The following is a 21,411-nucleotide window of genomic DNA, read 5'->3' as shown; positions in this document are numbered from 1 at the left end:
TATCTCATTTATCACATTTACTGACATACAAGGGGTGTAGGTTATCTCATTTATCACATTTACCGACATACAAGGGGCGCAGGTTATCTCGTTAATCACATTTACTGACATACAAGGTTTCAGGTTACCTCATTTATCACATTTACCAACATACAAGGGGTTTAGGTTATCTCATTTTTCACATTTACTGACATACAGGGGTAGGCGGTGGCTGAGTGATTAGCGTGCGGGGCCAGCATTCATCACGACATGGACAATGTCGATTCGAATCCCCACGCTACCACCTGGGATTTTTTAGTTACCGCCGAGTGGCTTAAGACTACCCACAGGCTGTCCAGCAGACCACCCATCATCCCGGATTCTAGAAGAAACCGTACAAGCGAATAAAAAATGAGTTCCAGGGGGCAGCATGAGCCAAGCATAACTAGCGCCACTATAAAAATTGCCTGCGCCATGACGGGCTTGGGCCGACAACCAGGCCCCTGAAGAAAGCCTACTGGCACTATAGGCTGAGATGTAAACAAAAAAAGTTACCTCATTTATCACATTTACCGACATACAAGGGGTGTAGGGTACCTCATTTATCACATTTACCGACATACAAGGGGTGTAGGGTATCTCATTTATCACATTTACCGACATACAAGGGGTGTAGGGTATCTCATTAATCACATTTACCGAGATACAAGGGGTACAGGTTATCTCATTTATCACATTTACCGACTTATAAGGGGTGTAGGTTATCTCATTTCTCACATTTACCGACATACAAGGGATGTAGGTTATCTCATTTATCACATTTACCGACATACAAGGGGTTCAGATTATCTCATTTATCACATATACCGACGTACAACAGAAGCAGGTTATCTCATTTATCACATTTACCGACATACAAGGGGTGCAGGTTATCTCATTTATCACATATACCGACATACAAGGGGTGTAGGTTTTCTCATTTATCACATATACCGACATACAAGGGGTGCAGGTTATCTCATTTATCACATAAACCGACATACAAGGGGTGTAGGTTTTCTCATTTATCACATATACCGACATACAAGGGGTGTAGGTTGTCTCATTTATCACATATACCGACATACAAGGGGTGTAGGTTGTCTCATTTATCACATATACCGACATATAAGGAGTGCAGGTTATCTCATTTATCACATTTACCGACATACAAAGGGTGCAGGTTATCTCATTTATCACATATACCGACATACAAGGGGTGTAGGTTATCTCATTTATCACATATACCGACATACAAGGGGTGCAGGTTATCTCATTTATCACATTTACCGACATACAAGGGGTGCAGGTTATCTCATTTATCACATATACCGACATACAAGGGGTGCAGGTTATCTCATTTATCACATATACCGACATACAAGGGGTGCAGGTTATCTCATTTATCACATTTACCGACATACAAGGAGTGTAGGTTATCTCATTTATCACATATACCGACGTACAACAGAAGCAGGTTATCTCATTTATCACATTTACCGACATACCTCATTTACCTCATTTACTGACATACAAAGGGTGCAGGAAGAAACTTTCATATATCAAGCAATTTTCAAATTCAAAACATACGTCAACATTAACTTTTAAAAAGATTAAATAAAAAAAACTCAGGTGGGATATATCGCAATAGGCAGTCGACAAAGACACGGTACCGTGTCGTAATTCATCCACCCTTTGTTTGTAAACAAATCCCGCGCATGCGTAGATTAGATGGGATGTCTTAGGATACGTGGATGGCAGATGACACCACATCGAGTAGGACACGTAGCAATGGGTTTAAGTTGGATAAGTTCAGGTTCAACAAAGACATAGGCAAGAATTGGTTTACCAACAGTGTTGGATGAGTGGAACAGACGTAGAAGTCATGTGGTTAGCACCAACACGATAGATACATTCAAGAAGAGGTTAGATAAGTTCTTGGATGGGAGGGGTATGGGGCGTTAGTTTGGTGCCGTGGTCTGGGCGGCATGTTACGCTGTCTCGCGAGACCTTCTTCCTCCTCCTCCTCTTGTTGCGGGGGGAGCCCGACGGGTGGGTGGGGGGGTCGAGGGAAGGCAAATCCCTCCCCCCGGTTAAGAAGGTGGGGAGGTCGAGGCGGGGCGAAGCCCCCCCTTTTAGCTTATGTCTTGTTGGTTTCCCGAAAAGAAACTGACGCTGCCGCCATTAAAGGGTGGTAACACTGCAGCAGAAAATGCATAACTGACAATTGGGGCAGACCACTTGGTTACTGGAGTGAGCGGAAGCCCAACACTGCAGCCCACACCACACTGTCATGGCGTCGTGTAAAAAGTCCCGCCAAGCAAATAAAGCGACTTTGCGCCTGCGCGTCTCGTTCACGATACCTTACCAGAATTAAATAAATTAACGATCAATAATTATCGCTTAATTTTATAAATAAAGACGCTTATTGAAGTAACTATTAAACAAAGTGTATAAAAATAATTGTAAGAAGTCTGCAGTCACTTTTTGCCATGACAACGTTGACCACTTTCTTTTCTGTGATCGGTGATTGGAAGTTAGTTTGTGAAGTTCCGATCCCCACAGTCCGATTACCTTTTACAAAGATGATCCAATCTTTGCATTCCTATCGCCACTTGCTGTTCCGATCAGATCGGAAGATCGGACGATCGGACTGATGATCGGAAGTGCCCAGCTCCGGTAGTAGTAGTAGTAGTAGTAGTAGTAGCAGCAGTAGCAGTAGCAGTAGTAGTGGTAGAGGTAAAGAGTACAGCTAGTAAAGAGAGGACACTCTCGCCAATGTCTACGGCTAAAATATCCTTTTAAAATTCTGGATAGAATTCGGCGACAGTTTGCAAGGCTGCCACCAAGACGGTTGCGAAGATCGTTGAGAAGGCCGTCGGGCAACTCCTTGGCATTCTGGGAGGACTTAAGACAGTGTTTAAAAAGTTTAAAAACCTTTGTAAGTGAAAGGAAACTTCTTGTGTTAAGCCCCGTTCACACTGTGCCGACTCTGAGCCACGACAACCCAGCGACTTTTCCATTAGACAAGTTGGTTCCCACGCTCCAAGAAGGGGGGATGGTTTTATTGGGGTCTTGGTGTCTTGCCGACTGTCTGGGACATTCGGCCAACTAGTTGCCAGCATATCGTGCTAACCCTTACGACTCCAGACTCCCGTCACGACGTCGGCGCAGCGTTCGGCAACAGTCTCAAGACCTCTTTCAAGACATGCCCGACCCTTTCACATCAACACCCAAGACCTCGTGTACCCTAGAGTCGTGGGTAGTCGTGGCCCAGAGTCGGCACAGTGTGAACGGGGCCTTAAGGGACATGAATACAAAAGCTGGAAATAAGGAGATTGGTGGTGTGGTTGGGAAGTGGGGTGTGGATGGAGTGAACGAGAATGGACAATGCCTTGTGGATGTTAGTGCTGAGAGGGGTCTGTTCTTGGCAAACACCTTCTTCCAGCACTAGCTAATTCACAGGTATACAGTACATGGGCAAGGGGTGATATGAGGAGTGTAATAGATTATATAGCTGTGGATACGAGGTTGAGACAGGATGTAGTGGATGCAAAAGTTGTGAGAGAAATGTTTAATGGATTTGATCACTTTACGGTAGTAGCCAAAACTAGAATGAAAGAGAAATGGGAATTTATAGTGGGTGGGAAGAGGGAAAAGGTAGGAAGGAACTTGCAAGTGAGAAATTGAGTGACAGTGGCCACAGGGAGATGTATAGGAGGAAAGTGGAGGAAGTACTTGGAATGACAAGAGAAGGGATAGAACACAGTGACGGAGTGAATGAAGTGTATGAGGTGTTTAAGAGATCACTGGTCAGGGCAAATGAGGAAGTAGTTTGGTATAGGTCGTGTGGAAAAAGAAAGAAAGGGAGTGTGTAGTGGACAGATGAGATTCAAGAAGCAGTTGAGGAGAAAAGAAGGAGCTGCACTGAAATGTTACAGATAAATGTGACGGAGGAGGTGAGAGGGAGATGGGAGAGAAAGTACAGGGAGAGTAAGATACAGGTGAAGAGGCTGCTTAGGGAAAGTAAAGAGGGTGTGGATGAGGAGTTTGGTAGGAGAATATCAGCAAAATACCAGAACAAAAAACTTTTCTGGAAAGAAGTTAAAAGAGAACTGAGGGGAGGAAAGAGTGACATTTGTAGCATGAAGAGGAGAGATGGGGTGCTCGTGAGAGGGAATGAGGAGATAAGGGAGGTAGGGAAGCAGCACTTTGAAAATGTAAAAGAGGAGAGAGTGGGAGGGAGAGCAGAAGTGGGTGAGTAGGAATACAGATCAAGATAGGACAGCTAAATCCAGAGGAGGCAATGAAGAAGTTAAAAGTAGGAAAGGCCCATGGAGCTGGTGGCATAGCAGCAAGTATGGAGGAGGTGTAGTTGTTGAATGGATGTTATGGATGTGTAGCCCAGCATGGGATCAGGGTGAGGTGCCGGAGGACTGGAGCAAGGCTGTTGTTGTGCCGCTGTACAAAGGGAAAGGAAGCAGAGGTGGTTGTAATAGTTACAGGGGAATAAGTCTACTCAGTGGGGCAGGAAAAGTGTGTGGAAGGGTTTTAAATGAAAGGATGAAGAAAATAACAGAGAAGTGTAGGCGATGAACAAGGGGGGTTAGGAAAGGGAGGGGTTGTGTGGACCACATATTTGCACTGAAAGTGTTAGTTGAAAAATACCTAGTGTAGGATAGGAAGCTGTTTGCTGTGTTCATGGACCTGGAGAAGGCATATGACAGGGTTGACAGGAAGGACTTATGGGATATTTCAAGAATCTGTGGTGTGGGAAGGCGTTTGCTGGAGAGGATCAGATATTTTATAAGAATGCGAGTGCCTCTGTATGCGTGAAGGATGAGTTGAGTGAGAGTTTGGGTGTTGGTGAGGGTGTGAGACAGGGGTGTGTGATGTTACCATGGCTTTTTAATGTGTACATGGATGGTTGTATGAGAGAAATGAAAGCCAGGGTGGGGGAGCTAGTCCAAGGCTGAAAGTGAGAGGCACAGAGGAGTCATTGGTGGCAGGCCTGTTTGCAGATGATACAGTGCTGTTGGCAGAGAATGAGGGGACGCTAAAGAGGATAGTGAATGAGTTTGACAGGGTGTGTAAGAGGAGAAAGCTGAAAGTAAATGCTGGAAAAAGTAAGGTCATAGTATTTGAGAGGGCAGGAGCAAGATTTTGCAAAGCCGTACAGAGTTAGAACACAGAGCACAACGAAGTGTATATAGGATAAGGAGAGAATGGAAGAGGTGACTGAGTTTAATTATTTGGGGATAGTTTTGTGTAAGTATGGAAGGTGAGGTGAGGGAAAGAGCAATGAAGGGCAGACAGGTGGTGTAAGCATTGGAGAGAGTTATGAAAGGAAGAAGTGCGAGCATGGAGGTAAAGAGGGGAATAAGGAACAGTATTGTCCTGCCAACTCTGTCGTGTGCATGAGGGACGTGGACATGGAATGCAGCACAGCAATCGAGAATACGTACAGTGGATATGAGTTTTATAAGAGGTGCATGTGGTGTGTCAGGATGGGATGGAGGAAGTAATGAAAGCGTGAATGAGATGTTTGGTATGGGTGCGACAGCAAAAGGAGTGGATTGTGGAATGGTTGAGTGGGCGAAGCGTGGTGCGCTGAGATGGTTTGGGCACGTGATGAGAATGGGGGAAAATGAATTTGTGAAGAGAGTGTATGAGGGAAGGGAAGGATTGAGGGAGGGGGTGTCAGGGGAAGACCAACTGTGAAGTGGATCAACAGGGTGAGCGAGTAATATAATGGAGCGAGAGAGTTGGAAGTAGCAGGAGTGAGTGTGCTGAGAGGGAGTGCCAGAACAGGGAGGGATGGAAACACTTCTGCCGCGGCCACCCCCTGGAGGGAAATTCCCATGAGTGAGCAGAGAGTCGGAGATATACATAGATAGACTGGCAAGGCTGCTGCCAAGACAGTTGCGAAGACCGTAGGGAAGGTCATCGACCAACCCCTTGGCAACTCTTGGCTAGCTGGTCCGCCAACCAGTTCACAGACAGTCTTGCTGAGAGTCGGCGACCGTCTCCGACTGTCGGCCAATCGGTCGACAGAGTCGTGGTTGTCGTAGACATGACGCCATTTAAAAAAAAAACCGTTGAAATTCGTCTTGAGACTAATTGCTAGCATGTCGCCGACATGCTGGCAACTATAGTTGGCCGAATGTCCCAAATAGGCAACGACCGTCGGCAATCATACTAGCCAACACCAAGGGCCAGTCTTACAGTCCAGTCCAGCACGTTTGTAAGCTCCCCAACCAAACACAAAACACGACGAAAATGCCTTGTATAGTGTTTTTTTTCTTCTTTACAGCAGAGGAGTCAGTTCAAGGGCATAAAAAAAAGTAACAAATGTGAAAAAAACACTATACAAGGAATTTTCGTCGTGTTTTGTGTTTGGTTGGGGAGCTTACAAACGTGCTGTACTGGACTGTAAGACTGGCCCCAAGACACCAAAAAACAACAACACCATTCATGGGGTATGGGAGCCGACTTGTCAAATCCAAAAGTTACAGGGTTGTCGTGGCCCACAGTGTGGAGTGGGCCTTATACTGCTACACGGACCCTCAACAGAGCTTCCATATTTTAATGAAGTTTCTTCATATTTGGTGTCACCCGAGGTGGAATAGGGTAGTAGTAGTCGTAGTAGTAGTAGCAGTAATAATAGTAGTAGTAGTAGTAGTAGTAGTAGTAGTAGTAGTAGTAGTAGTAGTAGTAGTAGTAGAAGTAGTAGTAGTAGTAGCAGTAGTAGTAGTAGAGAAGAAGTAGCAGTTGAAGTTAAAAATATAAGAGAAAACAATATGATGGCGCCACTATAAACACTTGCCTGTGCCATGACAGGCTGGGGCCGAATACCATCCAGGCCCCTCAAGCAAGCCTACCGGCGCTATAGGCATAGACGTAAAAAAAAAATGAACATAGTACAGAAGTGACTGATAATATGTAAAATTTACATGTTGCTATACAATATGACATATCAAGATTGTAAGATATTAATGTGTGTGTGTGTGTGTGTGTGTGTGTGTGTGTGTGTGTGTGTGTGTGTCCTTCCCGGCAGGTGTACGCCCAAGTGTCCCAGATCCCCGGGGTGAGGGCGTACAAACACGTCGACATCCCTGACAGCTTTCACTACAAGGACAGTCCGTACATTCACGACGTCATCCTTCTCGCCGACAAGGGTAAGTGTAACGGCTCACATGTTCTTGAGCAGCGGTAACAGCAACGGGCTAAATTTGTGGCTTTACCGTGTAGCAGCAACGGGCCAAATTTGTGGCTTTACCGTGTAGCAGCAACGGGCCAAATTTGTGGCTTTACCGTGTAGCAGCGACGGGCCAAATTTGTGGCTTTACCGTGTAGCAGCGACGGGCCAAATTTGTGGCTTTACCGTGTAGCAGCGACGGGCGAAATTTGTGGCTTTACCGTGTAGCAGCGACGGGTGAAATTTGTGGCTTTACCGTGTAGCAGCGACGGGCCAAATTTGTGGCTTTACCCTGTAGCAGCAACGGGCGAAATTTGTGGCTTTACCGTGTAGCAGCAACGGGCGAAATTTGTGGCTTTACCATGTAGCAGCGACGGGCCAAATTTGTGGCTTTACCATGTAGCAGCAACGGGCGAAATTTGTGGCTTTACCGTGTAGCAGCAACGGGCGAAATTTGTGGCTTTACCATGTAGCAGCAACGGGCGAAATTTGTGGCTTTACCATGTAGCAGCGACGGGCCAAATTTGTGGCTTTACCATGTAGCAGCAACGGGCGAAATTTGTGGCTTTACCGTGTAGCAGCGACGGGCCAAATTTGTGGCTTTACCGTGTAGTAGCAACGGGCGAAATTTGTGGCTTTACCGTGTAGCAGCGACGGGCCAAATTTGTGGCTTTACCGTGTAGCAGCAACGGGCGAAATCTGTGGCTTTACCGTGTAGCAGCGACGGGCGAAATCTGTGACTTTACCATGTAGCAGCGACGGGCCAAATTTGTGGCTTTACCATGTAGCAGCAACGGGCCTAATTTGTGGCTTTACCATGTAGCAGCAACGGGCGAAATTTGTGGCTTTACCGTGTAGCAGCGACGGGCCAAATTTGTGGCTTTACCATGTAGCAGCAACGGGCGAAATTTGTGGCTTTACCATATAGCAGCGACGGGCCTAATTTGTGGCTTTACCATGTAGCAGCAACGGGCGAAATTTGTGGCTTTACCGTGTAGCAGCGACGGGCCAAATTTGTGCCATGATTTTAGCCCCCCAAAATAGATGATACATAATCTGATCACAAAATGCTTTGATATATATTATGAAATGGTTTGTGTAAGGGGTGATTTTTTCTCATTTTTCTCGCTAAGAGGGACCATTAAGAAACATGATCCCCGCTGCTACCACCACCGGGTTAAAGCACAAGATTCACCTTAACCTTTATGCTGTCAACTTTGGGTAAAGAAATGGGTCACGGCAGGTTGCATTTTTTTCGCATTGGTTTTAATTACCTCCAAAAGTCTCCAGAAAATCATAAATCTATTAGTGTCTTTATTGTTTTCATGTGATTTCTCGAAGTGTCGCTTCCTTGAGATTCTTATTTGCATTATTTTCTCCTTTCTCGGAGGTCAAGATGTCATATAAAAATCTGAAATTTATTTATAGAGTTTTGTATGCTGTTATTATGCTTCTTTTGCACACGTTTTTCATGTACATGGTAAATATGATAAATACTAATCTTTTACACAACAAATATATAGAAATATATGGAGAAAAAATATGGCATAAAATGGTTAAGCCCGTTCACACTGTGCCGACTCTGGGCCACGACAACCCAGCGACTTTTCCATTTGACAAGTTGGTTCTGGTTCCCCCTCTCCAAGAATTTAGGGGGGGTAGGTTTTATTGGGGTCTTAGTGTCTTGCCGACTGTCTGGGACATTCGGCCAACTGGTTGCCAGCATGTCGTGCTAACCCTCACGACTCCAGACTCCCGTCACGACGTCGGCACAGCATTCGGCAACAGTCTCAAGACCTCTTTCAAGACATGCCCGACCCTTTCACATCAACACCCAAGACCTCGTGTACCCTAGAGTCGTGGGTAGTCGTGGCCCAGAGTCGGCACAGTGTGAACGGGGCTTTAGATGTTCAGTCGGCAACAGTGGACGGGGCAAGGCAGAGTTTACGTAGCCGCAAAGCTGAAAACTCACTATATATGCAGCCTCCAATTACCGGTTCTCATTCCCGATTATTTTGAAGTCTAATATCTATATTCGTAGGCTTTACTCATTATATTTTGTACTAGTAGTAAAACCGTATATGTAGAAATATGAATATAGCACACGCAATATATGCTTGAAACGTTGCGGCAGATTTACATGAATTTTCTTAATAACTAGACATATAAATGAAAAACATTGCATTTATGAGTTTCCAGTGTATTCTTTAATACTCCTGGAGTAATAAATCAAAGGTAAAACACATAAATGACTGCAGCTTAGCTGTTTAAAAGGGCAAGCGCACAAGTACGTACTGAACACTGTAGGTACTTGTACATACTAAACACTGCACGGGTTAAGAGTGCGAGCAAATATAAACTGTGTGAGTAAATAGATTATTCTAGTGAAAATAGCTGAACAGGGTATATTATTAAAGGAATGGAAAATTTACAGAGCTGCAAGAAAACGCCTATCCGATTCGCAACATTCAAAATACTGATTTGTCAGTTTATGAACGGAAAAAAGGTTTAGATTTAGCATTCACTGTTTGAGTGTCTCCGGTAGAGAATATAACTACAGAGGAAAGAGTGAAAGGCTAAGGCTGTGTTTCCACCAAGCGAGTCGAATCGATTCAATTCATGAAGATTCGTTTGACTCGATTCATTTTGAATCAGCATCGTTCCAACTGACTGACTCAGATGAGTCTGAACAACATTCAAAAGGCAGTAGTACCAAGCCTGGCTTTGACGAGAATGGACGTACACGCGTCGCTGATACAGCAGCGTTGCTGTGGCTGAGGCAGCGTTCGTAGGCGTCAGCAAGGTGTTTGGGTCCATGAAATCAATGTTAAAAGACCTGAAGCTTTGTACATCTGTTCCCAGATTTGGTAAATAATCCAGAAATTTTTTATGAGTTCTTTAGGATGACTACAGAACAATTCAAAGTGTTGGTGAGTTAACTGGATCCACAGAGCAGCAGCTATGGCATCCCGATCTCGGTGCACAGGATCACTAGGATCATGATTATATTGCACGTCGTTCTCGCACTAAACTAATCAGGACGTCCACTGTCATGGTGCTAACTCGCCTGGTGACTCGCCGTGACCGATGAAAAATGGGACCAAATCAGTCTGTGATTCTGAATCGCCATGAATCGTCATGATCTGAATTGACTCGGTTCGCTTGGTGGAAACGATTACATTGAAAGTAGTGTGGCGAAGCAAGACGAATCATGAATCGTGTTGGCTCATGCTGCCCTCCCGGAGCTCATCTTTAATCCTAGAATCTAGAGTCCGGGTTGATAGGTGGTCTTCTGGACAGCATGTGGGTAGTTTTAAGCCACTCGGCGGCGGCTGAAAAATCCCAGCTTGGTGGCACCGGGCGGGGATTGAACTCACGTCGTCCTGAACGCGGCGCCGTCACACTATCCATTCAGCCACCGCCGTGTATATGTATGTGATTTGATATGAAAATTAAGAGAATACGTGTTTAGAGAGCATGCTGAACTGTTTTCTAGTGTTAGGGACCCAACAGTGAAAGGGACAGTTAGGGCATGGAGAGGACTTTGATAGGCTTGCAGTATATCATCGCCTCCTGTGTATAACTCACCGGAAGTCGCTTACGCCCGTTTCGGAAGATGTATACCTGCCTACTCCCTACAGTTGACCTCTGATCCCCCTACTGGGCCCTGAACACTCATCGCTCCGAGCCTCGCTCACGGCAGCGCTATTCGAACAGCGGACGATTATGGGTTGATTAGCACTACATACGTACCAGCACGTAAATGGACCGTGACCGGACCGTCAACGGGCCGTCACTGACCGGCAACAGCATGGCCACCGTCTGGTCTCCGGCAGTACGGTGACGGTCACAGCACGATTCTGTCCCTGCACCCGAAAGGATAACATCTCGGTGCTACCTATGTTAAAGAATTTAGTGTACATGACTTGGCAGTAACAGCACTTCTTCTGGAAGATGAAAATTAAGAAGTTGAAAATAAAAACAACAGGCGACTTTAGGTACACAAATCCTTAACGAGAAGAAAAACAAGATTGTGCAGTTTACAGGACCGTAATTTTGGAAGATTTTGGGGGGAGCTAGAGAGCATCATGGATTCGAGGTCGAGGGGAGGGTGGCGAGCGAAGCGAGCATGCGCAGGAGGGGAGTTTTGGGGGATTTTCAGACCGATATAGAAAAAATTGGAGGACTACAGCCCCCGCATCCCCCCAGGAACTACGGCCTTGCCTTAAGAAGAACTGCAGGATGAAAAAAAATCCATCAATCTTTCAGGATGACAAAGCAGCCCAGATTCTCTCCTTTACATTGTCTCTGCAATGTCTGTGGGATATGTCAGACAAAACACTTTTTTTTTTTTACATCAGAGGACACGGCTCAAGGGCAATAAAAAGAGTACAAAAAAAAGTCCGCCACTCGCCGCTCCTATAAAAGATAAAAGTAAAGAGTAGTCAAAAGAGAGGTCAAGTCATAGGCAGGAAGAAATACAGACGAAGGAAGACTGTTCCAGAGTTTACCAGTGAACGGGATGAAAGAGTGAAGATGCTGGTTAACACTTGCCTAAGGGGTTTGGACAGTATAGGGATGAGCATGAGTAGAAAGTCGTGTGCAGCGGGGCCGCGGGAGGGGGGGAGGCATGCAGTTAGCAAGTTCAGAAGAGCAGTCAGCGTGAAAATATCGATAGAAGATAGAAAGAGAGGCAACATGGCGGCGGGATTTAACAGGTAGAAGACTATCAGTAAGAGGAGGAGAGCTGATGAGACGAAGAGCCCTAGACTCCACTCTATCCAAGAGAAATGTGTGAGTGGAGCCCCCCCACACATGAGATGCATACTCCATACAAGGGCGGACAAGGCCCCTATAAATGGAAAGAATCTGTGCGGGGGAGAAGAACTGGCGGAGACGATACAGAACGCCCAGCCTCGAGGAAGCTAATTTAGTAAGATATGGGATATGGTTTCCAGTTGAGATTTTGAGTTAAGGATAGACCGGGGATTTTTAGTGTTGAAGAATGTGATAGTTGAGTGTTGTCGAAGAATAGGGGATAGATATCTGGAAGATTGTGTCGAGTGGATAGGTGGAGAAACTGGGTTTTTTTGAGGCGTTGAAGGACACCAGGTTCTTCTTGCCCCATTCGGAAATAATAGTAAATTCTGAGGCTAAGCGTTCTGCAGCCTCCAGCCTGGAATCGTTTAGTTCCTGTTGAGTGGGTCTTCTATTAAAAGAAGTTGAGTAATGCAGAGTGGAGTCATCGGTGTAAGAATAGATAGAACAGTTCGTTTTAGAAAGAAGATCATTAGTGAAAAACAGAAAGAGAGTGGGAGATAGGACAGAGTCCTGCGGGACACCACTGTTAATAGGTTTAGGGGAAGAACAGTGACCGTCTACTACAGCCGAAATAGAACGGTCAGAAAGGCAACTGGAGATAAAGGTACAGAGAGAAGGATAGAAACCGTAGGAGGGTAGTTTGGAAAGCAAATATTTGTTCCAGACCCTATCAAGGGCTTTTGATATGTCCAGCGCAATAGCAAAAGTTTCACCGAAACGGCTAAGAGAGGATGACCGAGAGTCAGTTAAGAAGGCAAGGAGATCACCAGTAGAACGTCCCTTGCGAAACCCATACTGGCGATCAGACAGAAGGTCAGAAATGGAAAGGTGCTTTTGAATCTTCCGGTTAAGGATTGATTCAAAAGCTTTAGATAGACAAGAAAGTAAGGCTATAGGACGGTAGTTTGAGGGATTGGAACGGTCACCCTTCTTAGACACAGGCTGTATGACGGTATACTTCCAGCAGGAAGGAAAGGTAGATGTTGACAGGCAGAGGCGAAAGAGTTTGACCAGGCAGGGTGTCAGCACGGAAGCACAGTTTTTAAGGACAATAGGAGGCACTCCATCAGGTCCATAAGCCTTCTGAGGATTGAGGCCAGAGAGGGCATAGAAAACATCATTCTTAAGAATCTTAATAACAGGCATAAAAAAGTCAGAGGGGGGATGATAAGGAGGAATATGCCCAGAATCGTCCAGAGTGGAGTTTTTAGAGAAAGTTTGAGAAAAGAGTTCAGCCTTAGAGATTGATGAGACGGCGGTGCTGCCGTCAGGACTAAGGAGAGGAGGGAAAGCTGAAGAAGTGAAGTTGGAGATGTTTCTGGCTAGGTGCCAGAAGTCCCGGGAAGAATTAGAGAAGGCTAGGTTTTGGCATTTTCTATTATTGAAGGAGTTTTTGGTAAGTCAGAGAATAGATTTGGCACGATTCCGGGCAGAAATGTAAAGGTCAAGGTTAGCAGGAGTGCGAAGGCTCTGGTACCTTTTGTGAGCTGCCTCTCTATCTTTGACAGCACGAGAACAAGCGTGATCAAACCAAGGCTTTTTAGCATGGAGAGTAGAGAAAGTACGTGGAATGTATGCCTCCATTCCAGAGACAATCACCTCTGTGATGCGCTGGGCACACACAGAGGGGTTTCGCTCCTGGAAGCAGTAATCATTCCACGGGAAATCGGAAAAGTACATCCTCAGGCCGTCCCACTGATTTGAAGCAAAATGCCAGAAGCATCGCCTCTGCGGTGGGTCCAGAGGGTGTACAGGAGCGATAGGACAGGATACAGAAATTAGGTTGTAATCGGAGGATCCCAACGGAGAGAACAGTTTGACAGAGTAAGCAGAAGGGTTAGAGGTAAGGAAGAGGTCTAGTATGTATGGCTCTGCACGAGAAAAAGTAATTCATCTCCATCAAAAATATACTAGTACTGCATCGTAATAGAATGGGATCTCAACTGAGGTAACTTCTGTGCTGATTTCGGTTGGTAACGGAACCATTTTCACACTATACCAATACAGACAGGATCCGGACCGGGCCAAAATCGACACGAACCACCAAAGTATTCTCGCCAGCGATCTTTTCTCCTTTTTTTTAGATGCTGCCTCTACCGCCGGTAGGTTCTCTTGAGGGGTCTCTTAGAGGCCCACAGCCCGATACTTCAGCTGGCGAATTTTATTTATAGTGGCTGCCGTGATGTATGACTCTTGCTTGGCCCATACCGCCCCCGGTGCTCCACTTGAACAGATTCACTGAAGTGGGGTTGGCTAAAGATCTGTGCAGCACGTAGGTGATCTTCCACCACTCGAACCACTCGACGATGATTGAAAATTGTCAACAATGACCACTCGGCCACCTCAACTGTCGATGACGGTCCACGCCGATGACGTGCCGGGCCGCTGCAATATGAATACAACAATCTGTTTATTATTGAACAATATTTTGTCGGTCCGGCAAGGTACGTTACGTGCTGGTCACGTTGCATATTGTGTGAATCAACCCTCTATCGTGTCAGACACGAATGGGCAGATGGTTCGTTGGGATGAGTGCTTTGAGCAGATGGACGCGGCGGACCCTCCGAGCGGGCAGCCTCCAGTTGCTGGGTTGTAGGTGGTACGTTAGTGCTGATCCACCAATTGACGAAAGCCCACCCTCTTCTGACGAGGTCAGAAGGCCTATGGCAAGGTTGAGGGATGGAAATGCAGCTAGTGTTTGCAATAATCGTGCAGAACTGCTCAAAGCAGGAGGTGACGATATGATCCGAGTGTTGCAGATTAGACTGCCGTATGGCAATCTGGTGCCATTCCTCTTTACTGGAAGAGGGTCTGCTCGTCCCTATGTGCTAAGGGAAAGGGGAACACGGCAGGACTGCAATAACTAACGTGATGTTACACTGCATGCTCAGTGTGTCAGACAAGGTGCTTGCCCAGCTATTGCCTACTAAGGCTGCAGATACGTGAGCAGTCCGAGGTGACACCTGGTAGGTTACCAAATAACCGAATCCTTGTGATTCACGTAGTAGGGAAGCGCTGTCGTCAATTTCCACTGCGGAGCCTTGCAGCCATGTCAATCTCAAGTAGACTTTTGATCAGTGCATCGCGGGGCTATCTGGGATCTCCTCTAGAACTCCGTGGGATTTCTGCAAAGACCGTTGGTCTATTGCCTGGCTTTGGAACTGAGAGGGCTGTGAAGTGTGTGTATTTCAACACCGCCTGATCACGAGTTTGACTCGCAATCGCCAGCAAGTACCCTCCCGATTAGAGCAAGGCTCATTAGTCGATTTCAGGGTGCTACCACAGGACCTTACACACCACACACCCCTTTCCCTTGATTAAGGGGGGACATTAACCACTCCTCAGCGGAATAAAACCGGCCTGAGCGGGACTCGAACCTCTGCCTGCCACGCCACGAAGCCTGGCAGCGCAGCGCTTTAACTGACTGAGCTATCGGAGCGCTGTGTGTGTGTGTGTGTGTGTGTGTGTGTGTGTGTGTGTGTGTGGTTTGGGGAGGGGTCGTGCTTCGTTTATGTAACCTCGGCAATGAAGCAAGGCTGTGTTCTTGCTCCATCACTTTTCAACCCTTGTATGGACGGGTACTGTTCAGAGGCGTTGATCATAATCACTGTGGCGCATCTGTTGACAATACCAAGGTTACTGACCTTGTTTTTGCCGATGCCGATCTTTTGATTATGCTGATGCAATAATCCTCGTGAAGTCCCTGGAGGTTGTGGTAATGTCTCTGCACTGCACGGCACTGCACGAGGAAGCGAAGCTTTTGGGACCCCAGGTTTCCTGGACCAAGACCAAGGTACAGGTTTTTGAATGGTTACTTGAATAAACATTATAGTCCGTTCCTGCGTGTGGCAAAGATATTGATATCTTGGAAATTCTCTCATATCTTTATAGCGTAGTGCAGAACAACGAATCGTCAAGAAGTCTTACGATGAATTGACTTGGCATATGGACACACTCAGCAGGAGTATATGACATTCTCGATGCCTGTGCAGAAGGACAAAGATCCGTTGCTTCGAGTCGCCTGTGCTCTCAATGGTTGTGAGACAAGGACACCAAATAGTGATTTCAAGGGGCGGATAAATGTTTTTGGTTAAAAGTACCAAAGAAGAATCATAGAAATGACTTTGTGTCGACTCGGCGATTACTTAATGAGACTGAATCGAGGCTTCTGAACTGCATATTCCGTGAATTCCAACCCCTGCTGTATGGACATGTAGCACGCTGCCCAGACATCGAGTCTGCTCACCGAGTTGTTTCTGTGAGAGACAACACGGAGTGGAAGAAGCCAGTGGGATGCCCACAAAGCTGGTAGCTTGAGGAAGTCGATGGATTCTGCTATGAGGTTCTTAGGATTAAAAGGGGGCCTGCATGGAGACTTGCTCGGAGAGTTTCCTGGGGTTAGGTGTCGTAAAGAGGACGAGGCAACACATGCATGCCCGTATTGGTTGATTGATTGAATATCATCATGTCTTCTAAGAAATTCCCACACACTCATACATGTGTTGAAAGATAGTTTGCCTAAATATGTCACCGGTAGCAGCGGGGACCATATTTCTTAATGGTCCCTCCAAGCGAGAAAAATGAGAAAAAATCACCCCTCACACAAACCATTTCATAATGTATATCAAAGCATTTGTGATCAGATTATGTATCATCTATTTTGGGGGGTTTATATCATGGCACAAATTTGGCCCGTCGCTGCTACACGGTAAAGCCACAAATTTGGCCCGTCGCTGCTACACGGTAAAGCCACAAATTTGGCCCGTCGCTGCTACACGGTAAAGCCACAAATTTGGCCCGTCGCTGCTACCGGATTAATTAGCAAGCCATATCTAAAGAATGCTTATCCAAATCCTTTAGTATCGACTGGTCACCTTAGTATGCGCCCAGTTGGGAAGGAAAATAAAGGAAAATGAATAACAGTAAAGAGAGCGAAAAAGTATAGTGCTCGGCCATACCTAACTAGTCCTTACATTTCAAGTCTAAAATACTCCTGGTATTCTGCAACAAATGTACGAACGCTCATATGTCATAAATGTAATGCCAGCTGCCTAGGAGACTTAGGACGAGAACATACATCGGCAAAGTGTAATACCATGACACCTAACATTATGCCATATAAAAATCTACTAATAATGCCGCTGACAATGCACATACTCCGGGTTCTCAGCTGGCGAAGGTGCTTCTAAGATATGAGTATAAGCCTGAAAACTTTCTGGCACAAAAACTAGCAAAGATTGTTGCTCATATATATCAACATTGTACCGCGTAGCGCGATATGTTTTCACCCTCTCAGCTGTCAGGCCCACATATTAAAAACAACAGGACTACAGACAGGGATTGCTACCATTATCGTGCAGGTAATACTGGTTGCCTATCAGTATATAAATAAAATAATCTGTGGCGGCTCACATCACTGAGGTTCCGAACCGTCGCTCACCAAGCTCGAGCTCTCACAACAGAGGTCTCGGTACACTGCCACGGAGCTCGAGCACACGAGTCAGCCCACGCAAGGAGGCGTGCTGAGCCGCGCCGCGGGTTGGAACAGAATCCACCTCACCGCGCCGCCAGCACGTCCACACCATCTCCTTGTACACTTTATCCAGTAAACTGCACCGCTCCTGTACGCCTTTCTATCGAAACCGCTACAAATCACCAAAAGCAGTCGGACACACTGACTCTTAAAGCCAGAATCATTATATTCAGCCAGCATAGATATAATGGCAGGGACGAAGTATTCGTAATCAGTATTCGTATTCGAATTCCAGTATTCGTAGGTATTGGTTTTCGTATTCGAATTATTCTTATCATAAATAAATGTTCTCATTCGTATTCGAATACTTGGGCGGAGTATTTTATTTTTCAGGTAATGCGACGAATAATCATAAATTCACCAGCAGAAAGAAAATAATAATTTGGCTGCAAAGTGTTACCTTCAGACAGAACGCGGAGAGAAATAAAACATTACGGCTCCGCTCACTCAGCGGGTCCAGTACTCGTCGGGCATGGTCTGTTTTACTGTCCCGAGTGTGGACGGGTCAGCGACTGTCTTCTCGTTTTAAGTCCTCTGTCACCCACAGATTGATACGTTGTGTCAGCTTTGCCTTGAACATGTGAGTGAGTGAGCTAATGGAATTCCAGAGTTGGGATTTGGAGCGTGAAATTGTGAACGTGGCTTCAAGCAGCAACTCACGCTTTGAGTTAGACGGATGAACTCTGCCTATATTGTTGACAGCATAAGTATTACTTTTCCAAGATGTCGGACCAAATAATTTTCAAAAAGCTAAAGAGTTCATGAATGTATTCCTGAAGAATTTCAATATGAATTCGAATTTAGATTCGAGTTCCTAATATTTCATGGAATTCGTATTCGCATTCCTGTTCTTAGAAATTTGAAGCAACTCTTGTATTCACTTAATACACACAAACACATGTACATACACTCACATACAACCATCTGTTAAGTATACATTTTGTCAACCAATTTCGGTCATATTTAAAGGTGAGGTTCAACGCTCTTCCGTCAACCTATAACCCTTGACTGTCCCGCCTCCCAACAGGAAACTTCGTCTTGGCCTCACACTCCGACAAGCAGCTGCCGCCCCGCAATGACTACGTGTATATAGGCGCCCACGGCTACAACCCCGCCGAGCAGGACATGAAGGGTGTCTTCTTCGCCCGGGGCCCTGGTGGGTAATGCACTGCCTCACACTGTCAGTTACGATCTTGCTCTTGTGAACTGTTCCCCTGCTGGTGATGCTCTCACTTCGCTACCAACACCAACACAACTATAACTATTGCTGTTACTTTCCTGTCTACTGCTTCTACCATCACCACCACCACTATTACTACTACTGCTACTACTACTACTACTACTACTACTACTACTACTACTACTATTACTTAATGGACCAATGGTATTTGTGGCAAGTATTTGGTGGGTCTCCGCTGCTACGGTTGCCACGGTGTAATAATTTCTTTATTTTTGTTTAATATTGTCATTTCTTGTAGTTATTATTATTATTATTATTATTATTATTATTATTATTATTATTATTATTGTTGTTGTTGTTGTTGTTGTTGTTGTTGTTGTTGTTGTTGTTGTTGTTGTTGTTGTTGTTGTTGTTGTTGTTGTTGTTGTTGTTGTTGTTGTTGTTGTTGTTGTTGTTGTTGTTGTTGTTGTTGTTGTTGTTGTTGTTGTTGTTGTTGTTGTTGTTGTTGTTGTTGTTGTTGTTGTTGTTGTTGTTGTTGTTGTTGTCGATATCATCATCACCATCATCATCATCAGTTGTAGTAATAGCAGTTGTAGTAGTAGTAGTAGTAATAGTTGTAGTAGTAATAGTTGTAGTAGTAATAGTTGTAGTAGTAATAGTTGTAGTAGTAATAGTTGTAGTAGTAATAGTTGTAGTAGTTGTAGTAGTAATAGTTGTAGTAGTAGTAGTTGTAGTAGTAATAGTTGTAATAATAGTAGTTGTAGTAGTAATAGTTGTAGTAGTAATAGTTGTAGTAGTAATAGTTGTAGTAGTAATAGTTGTAGTAGTAATAGTTGTAGTAGTAATAGTTGCAGTAGTAATAGTTGTTGTAGTTTTAGTAGTAGTAAAAGTAATAGTAGAAGTAGTAGTAATAGTAGTAGTAGTAGTAGTAGTTTGCTTTTTTACAGAAAAGAAAGCAGCTCAAAGGAAAAGAAATATTAATGAGAAAAACGCTAATCGCTGCCCCTATAAAAAGAGTTCAGAAGAATGGCCAAAAGAGAAGTCAATTTCGGGAGGAGAGGTGTCTCAATACTCTCCTCTTGAAAGAGTTCAAGTCGTGGGCTGGAGAAATTACAGATGAAGAATGATTGTTCCAGAGTTTTCCAGTGTAAGGAATGAAAGAATGAAGATGTTGGTTAACTCTTGCATAAGGGATTTGGACAGTATAGGGATGAGCTAGAGAAGAGTGTCGAGTGCAGCGGCTCCCGGGGAGTGGGGAGACATACGGTTGGGAGGTTCAGAATAGCAGTCAGCATGAAAATATTGATTTATCATAGAGGCGACATTGTGTCGTAATTTAAGAGTAGTAGTAATAGTAGTAGTAGTAGAAGTAGTAGTAGTAGTAGTGCAGTAGTAGTAGTAGTAGTAGTAGTAATAGTAGTATCAGTTGTAGTTGTTTGTTGTTGTTGTTGTTGCTGTTGCAATAGTAGTAGTAAGAGCAGCGCCACTATAAACACTTGCCTGCGCCATGACGGGCTGGGGCCGGCTACCATCCAGGCCCCTCATGAAAAGCCTATCGGCGCTATAGGCGTACACGTAAAAAAAAAAGTATTAGCTACCTTCCGGTTTTATTTACTTTGGTCCTTTATGTCCCACGCATCAGCATTCCTGAGCGGCCAGGTGGTGGCTCCCATCCACATGTCCGACGTGTACCAAGTGCTGACACACGTCTTGGCCCTCACGCCGCAGCCCCATAACGGCACTTGGGCCCGCGTGGAGGGTATCTTCCGGCCAGATGACGTCTCTGTGCACATCGGAGCTGCTGCCGCTGCTTCATCGTTCCTGCCGGCCCCCATGACTCTGATGCCTGCGCTGCTCCTGGCGGCATGGTTCACTCTTCAGCCCCGTTCACACTGTGCCGACTCTGGGCCACGACAACCCAGCGACTTTTCCATTTGACAAGTTGGTTCCCACGCTCCAAGAAGGGGGGGAGGTTTTATTGGGGCCTCTGTGATCGTGAAGTGTGTGCCTTTTGGGGGGAAATGATAGCTTTGTTTTAGTTTATTTCAGGATGCTATTTACATATGGAAAGGATTTCGTATCGAAGAAAAAAATAGCAATGTATGAACATATATTTACTGTAAGCCAAGGACATTGTAAACTGCAATATGTATGACATTGTTTTTCCTGAAATATAATTTCTAAAGCCGATTGTCTTTTTATGGTAAAGACACTAGACGGAGAACAAAATTAGAAGAGAGAGAGAGAGAGAGAGAGAGAGAGAGAGAGAGAGAGAGAGAGAGAGAGAGAGAGAGAGAGAGAGAGAGAGAGAGAGAGAGAGAGAGAGAGAGAGAGAGAGAGAGAGCATGAGATGAGAGATTGAAAATGAGGGGAATGATAATGAGAATGAGAGACAGGTAATGAGAATGATAATGAAGGAGAGAGAATGAGAATGAGAGAGAATAAGAATGAGAAAAAATGAGAATGAGAAAGAGAGACAATGAGAATTAGATAAAAAGAATGAGAGAGGATGAGAATAAGAGAATGAGAATTAACGTTGTCAGGCAAATGAGTGCCCGTGGGTTGAATCGACTCGGTAACTTGCCCAACTTTATTCTCTTATTTTAAATGTTTGAAAAAAAAAAGTGTTCATTGTACTTCTGATAGTACCCAAAGACCTCT

The 21,411-nt window shown here is 45.1% G+C and overlaps 1 protein-coding gene across 1 annotated transcript in view; it reads left to right on the top strand.

Moving 5' to 3' along the window:
• Nucleotides 1-20,938, top strand: part of LOC126996743 (glycerophosphocholine cholinephosphodiesterase ENPP6-like) — a 72,442-nt gene extending 51,504 nt beyond the window's left edge. The window contains exons 7-9 of the mRNA XM_050857562.1: nucleotides 7,076-7,196; nucleotides 18,598-18,726; nucleotides 20,393-20,938. Of these exons, the coding sequence (XP_050713519.1) occupies nucleotides 7,076-7,196; nucleotides 18,598-18,726; nucleotides 20,393-20,688 (546 nt within the window). The 3' untranslated portion in view covers nucleotides 20,689-20,938. The remainder of the gene's footprint in view (nucleotides 1-7,075; nucleotides 7,197-18,597; nucleotides 18,727-20,392) is intronic.
• The last annotated feature ends 473 nt before the right edge of the window (nucleotides 20,939-21,411 follow it).

The sequence above is a fragment of the Eriocheir sinensis genome, chromosome 1 (genome assembly GCF_024679095.1).
Source record: "Eriocheir sinensis breed Jianghai 21 chromosome 1, ASM2467909v1, whole genome shotgun sequence".
Taxonomy (NCBI): Eukaryota; Metazoa; Arthropoda; class Malacostraca; order Decapoda; family Varunidae; genus Eriocheir; species Eriocheir sinensis.
Note: the sequence above shows the minus strand (reverse complement) of the source record. Positions and strands in the feature narration are given on the sequence as shown.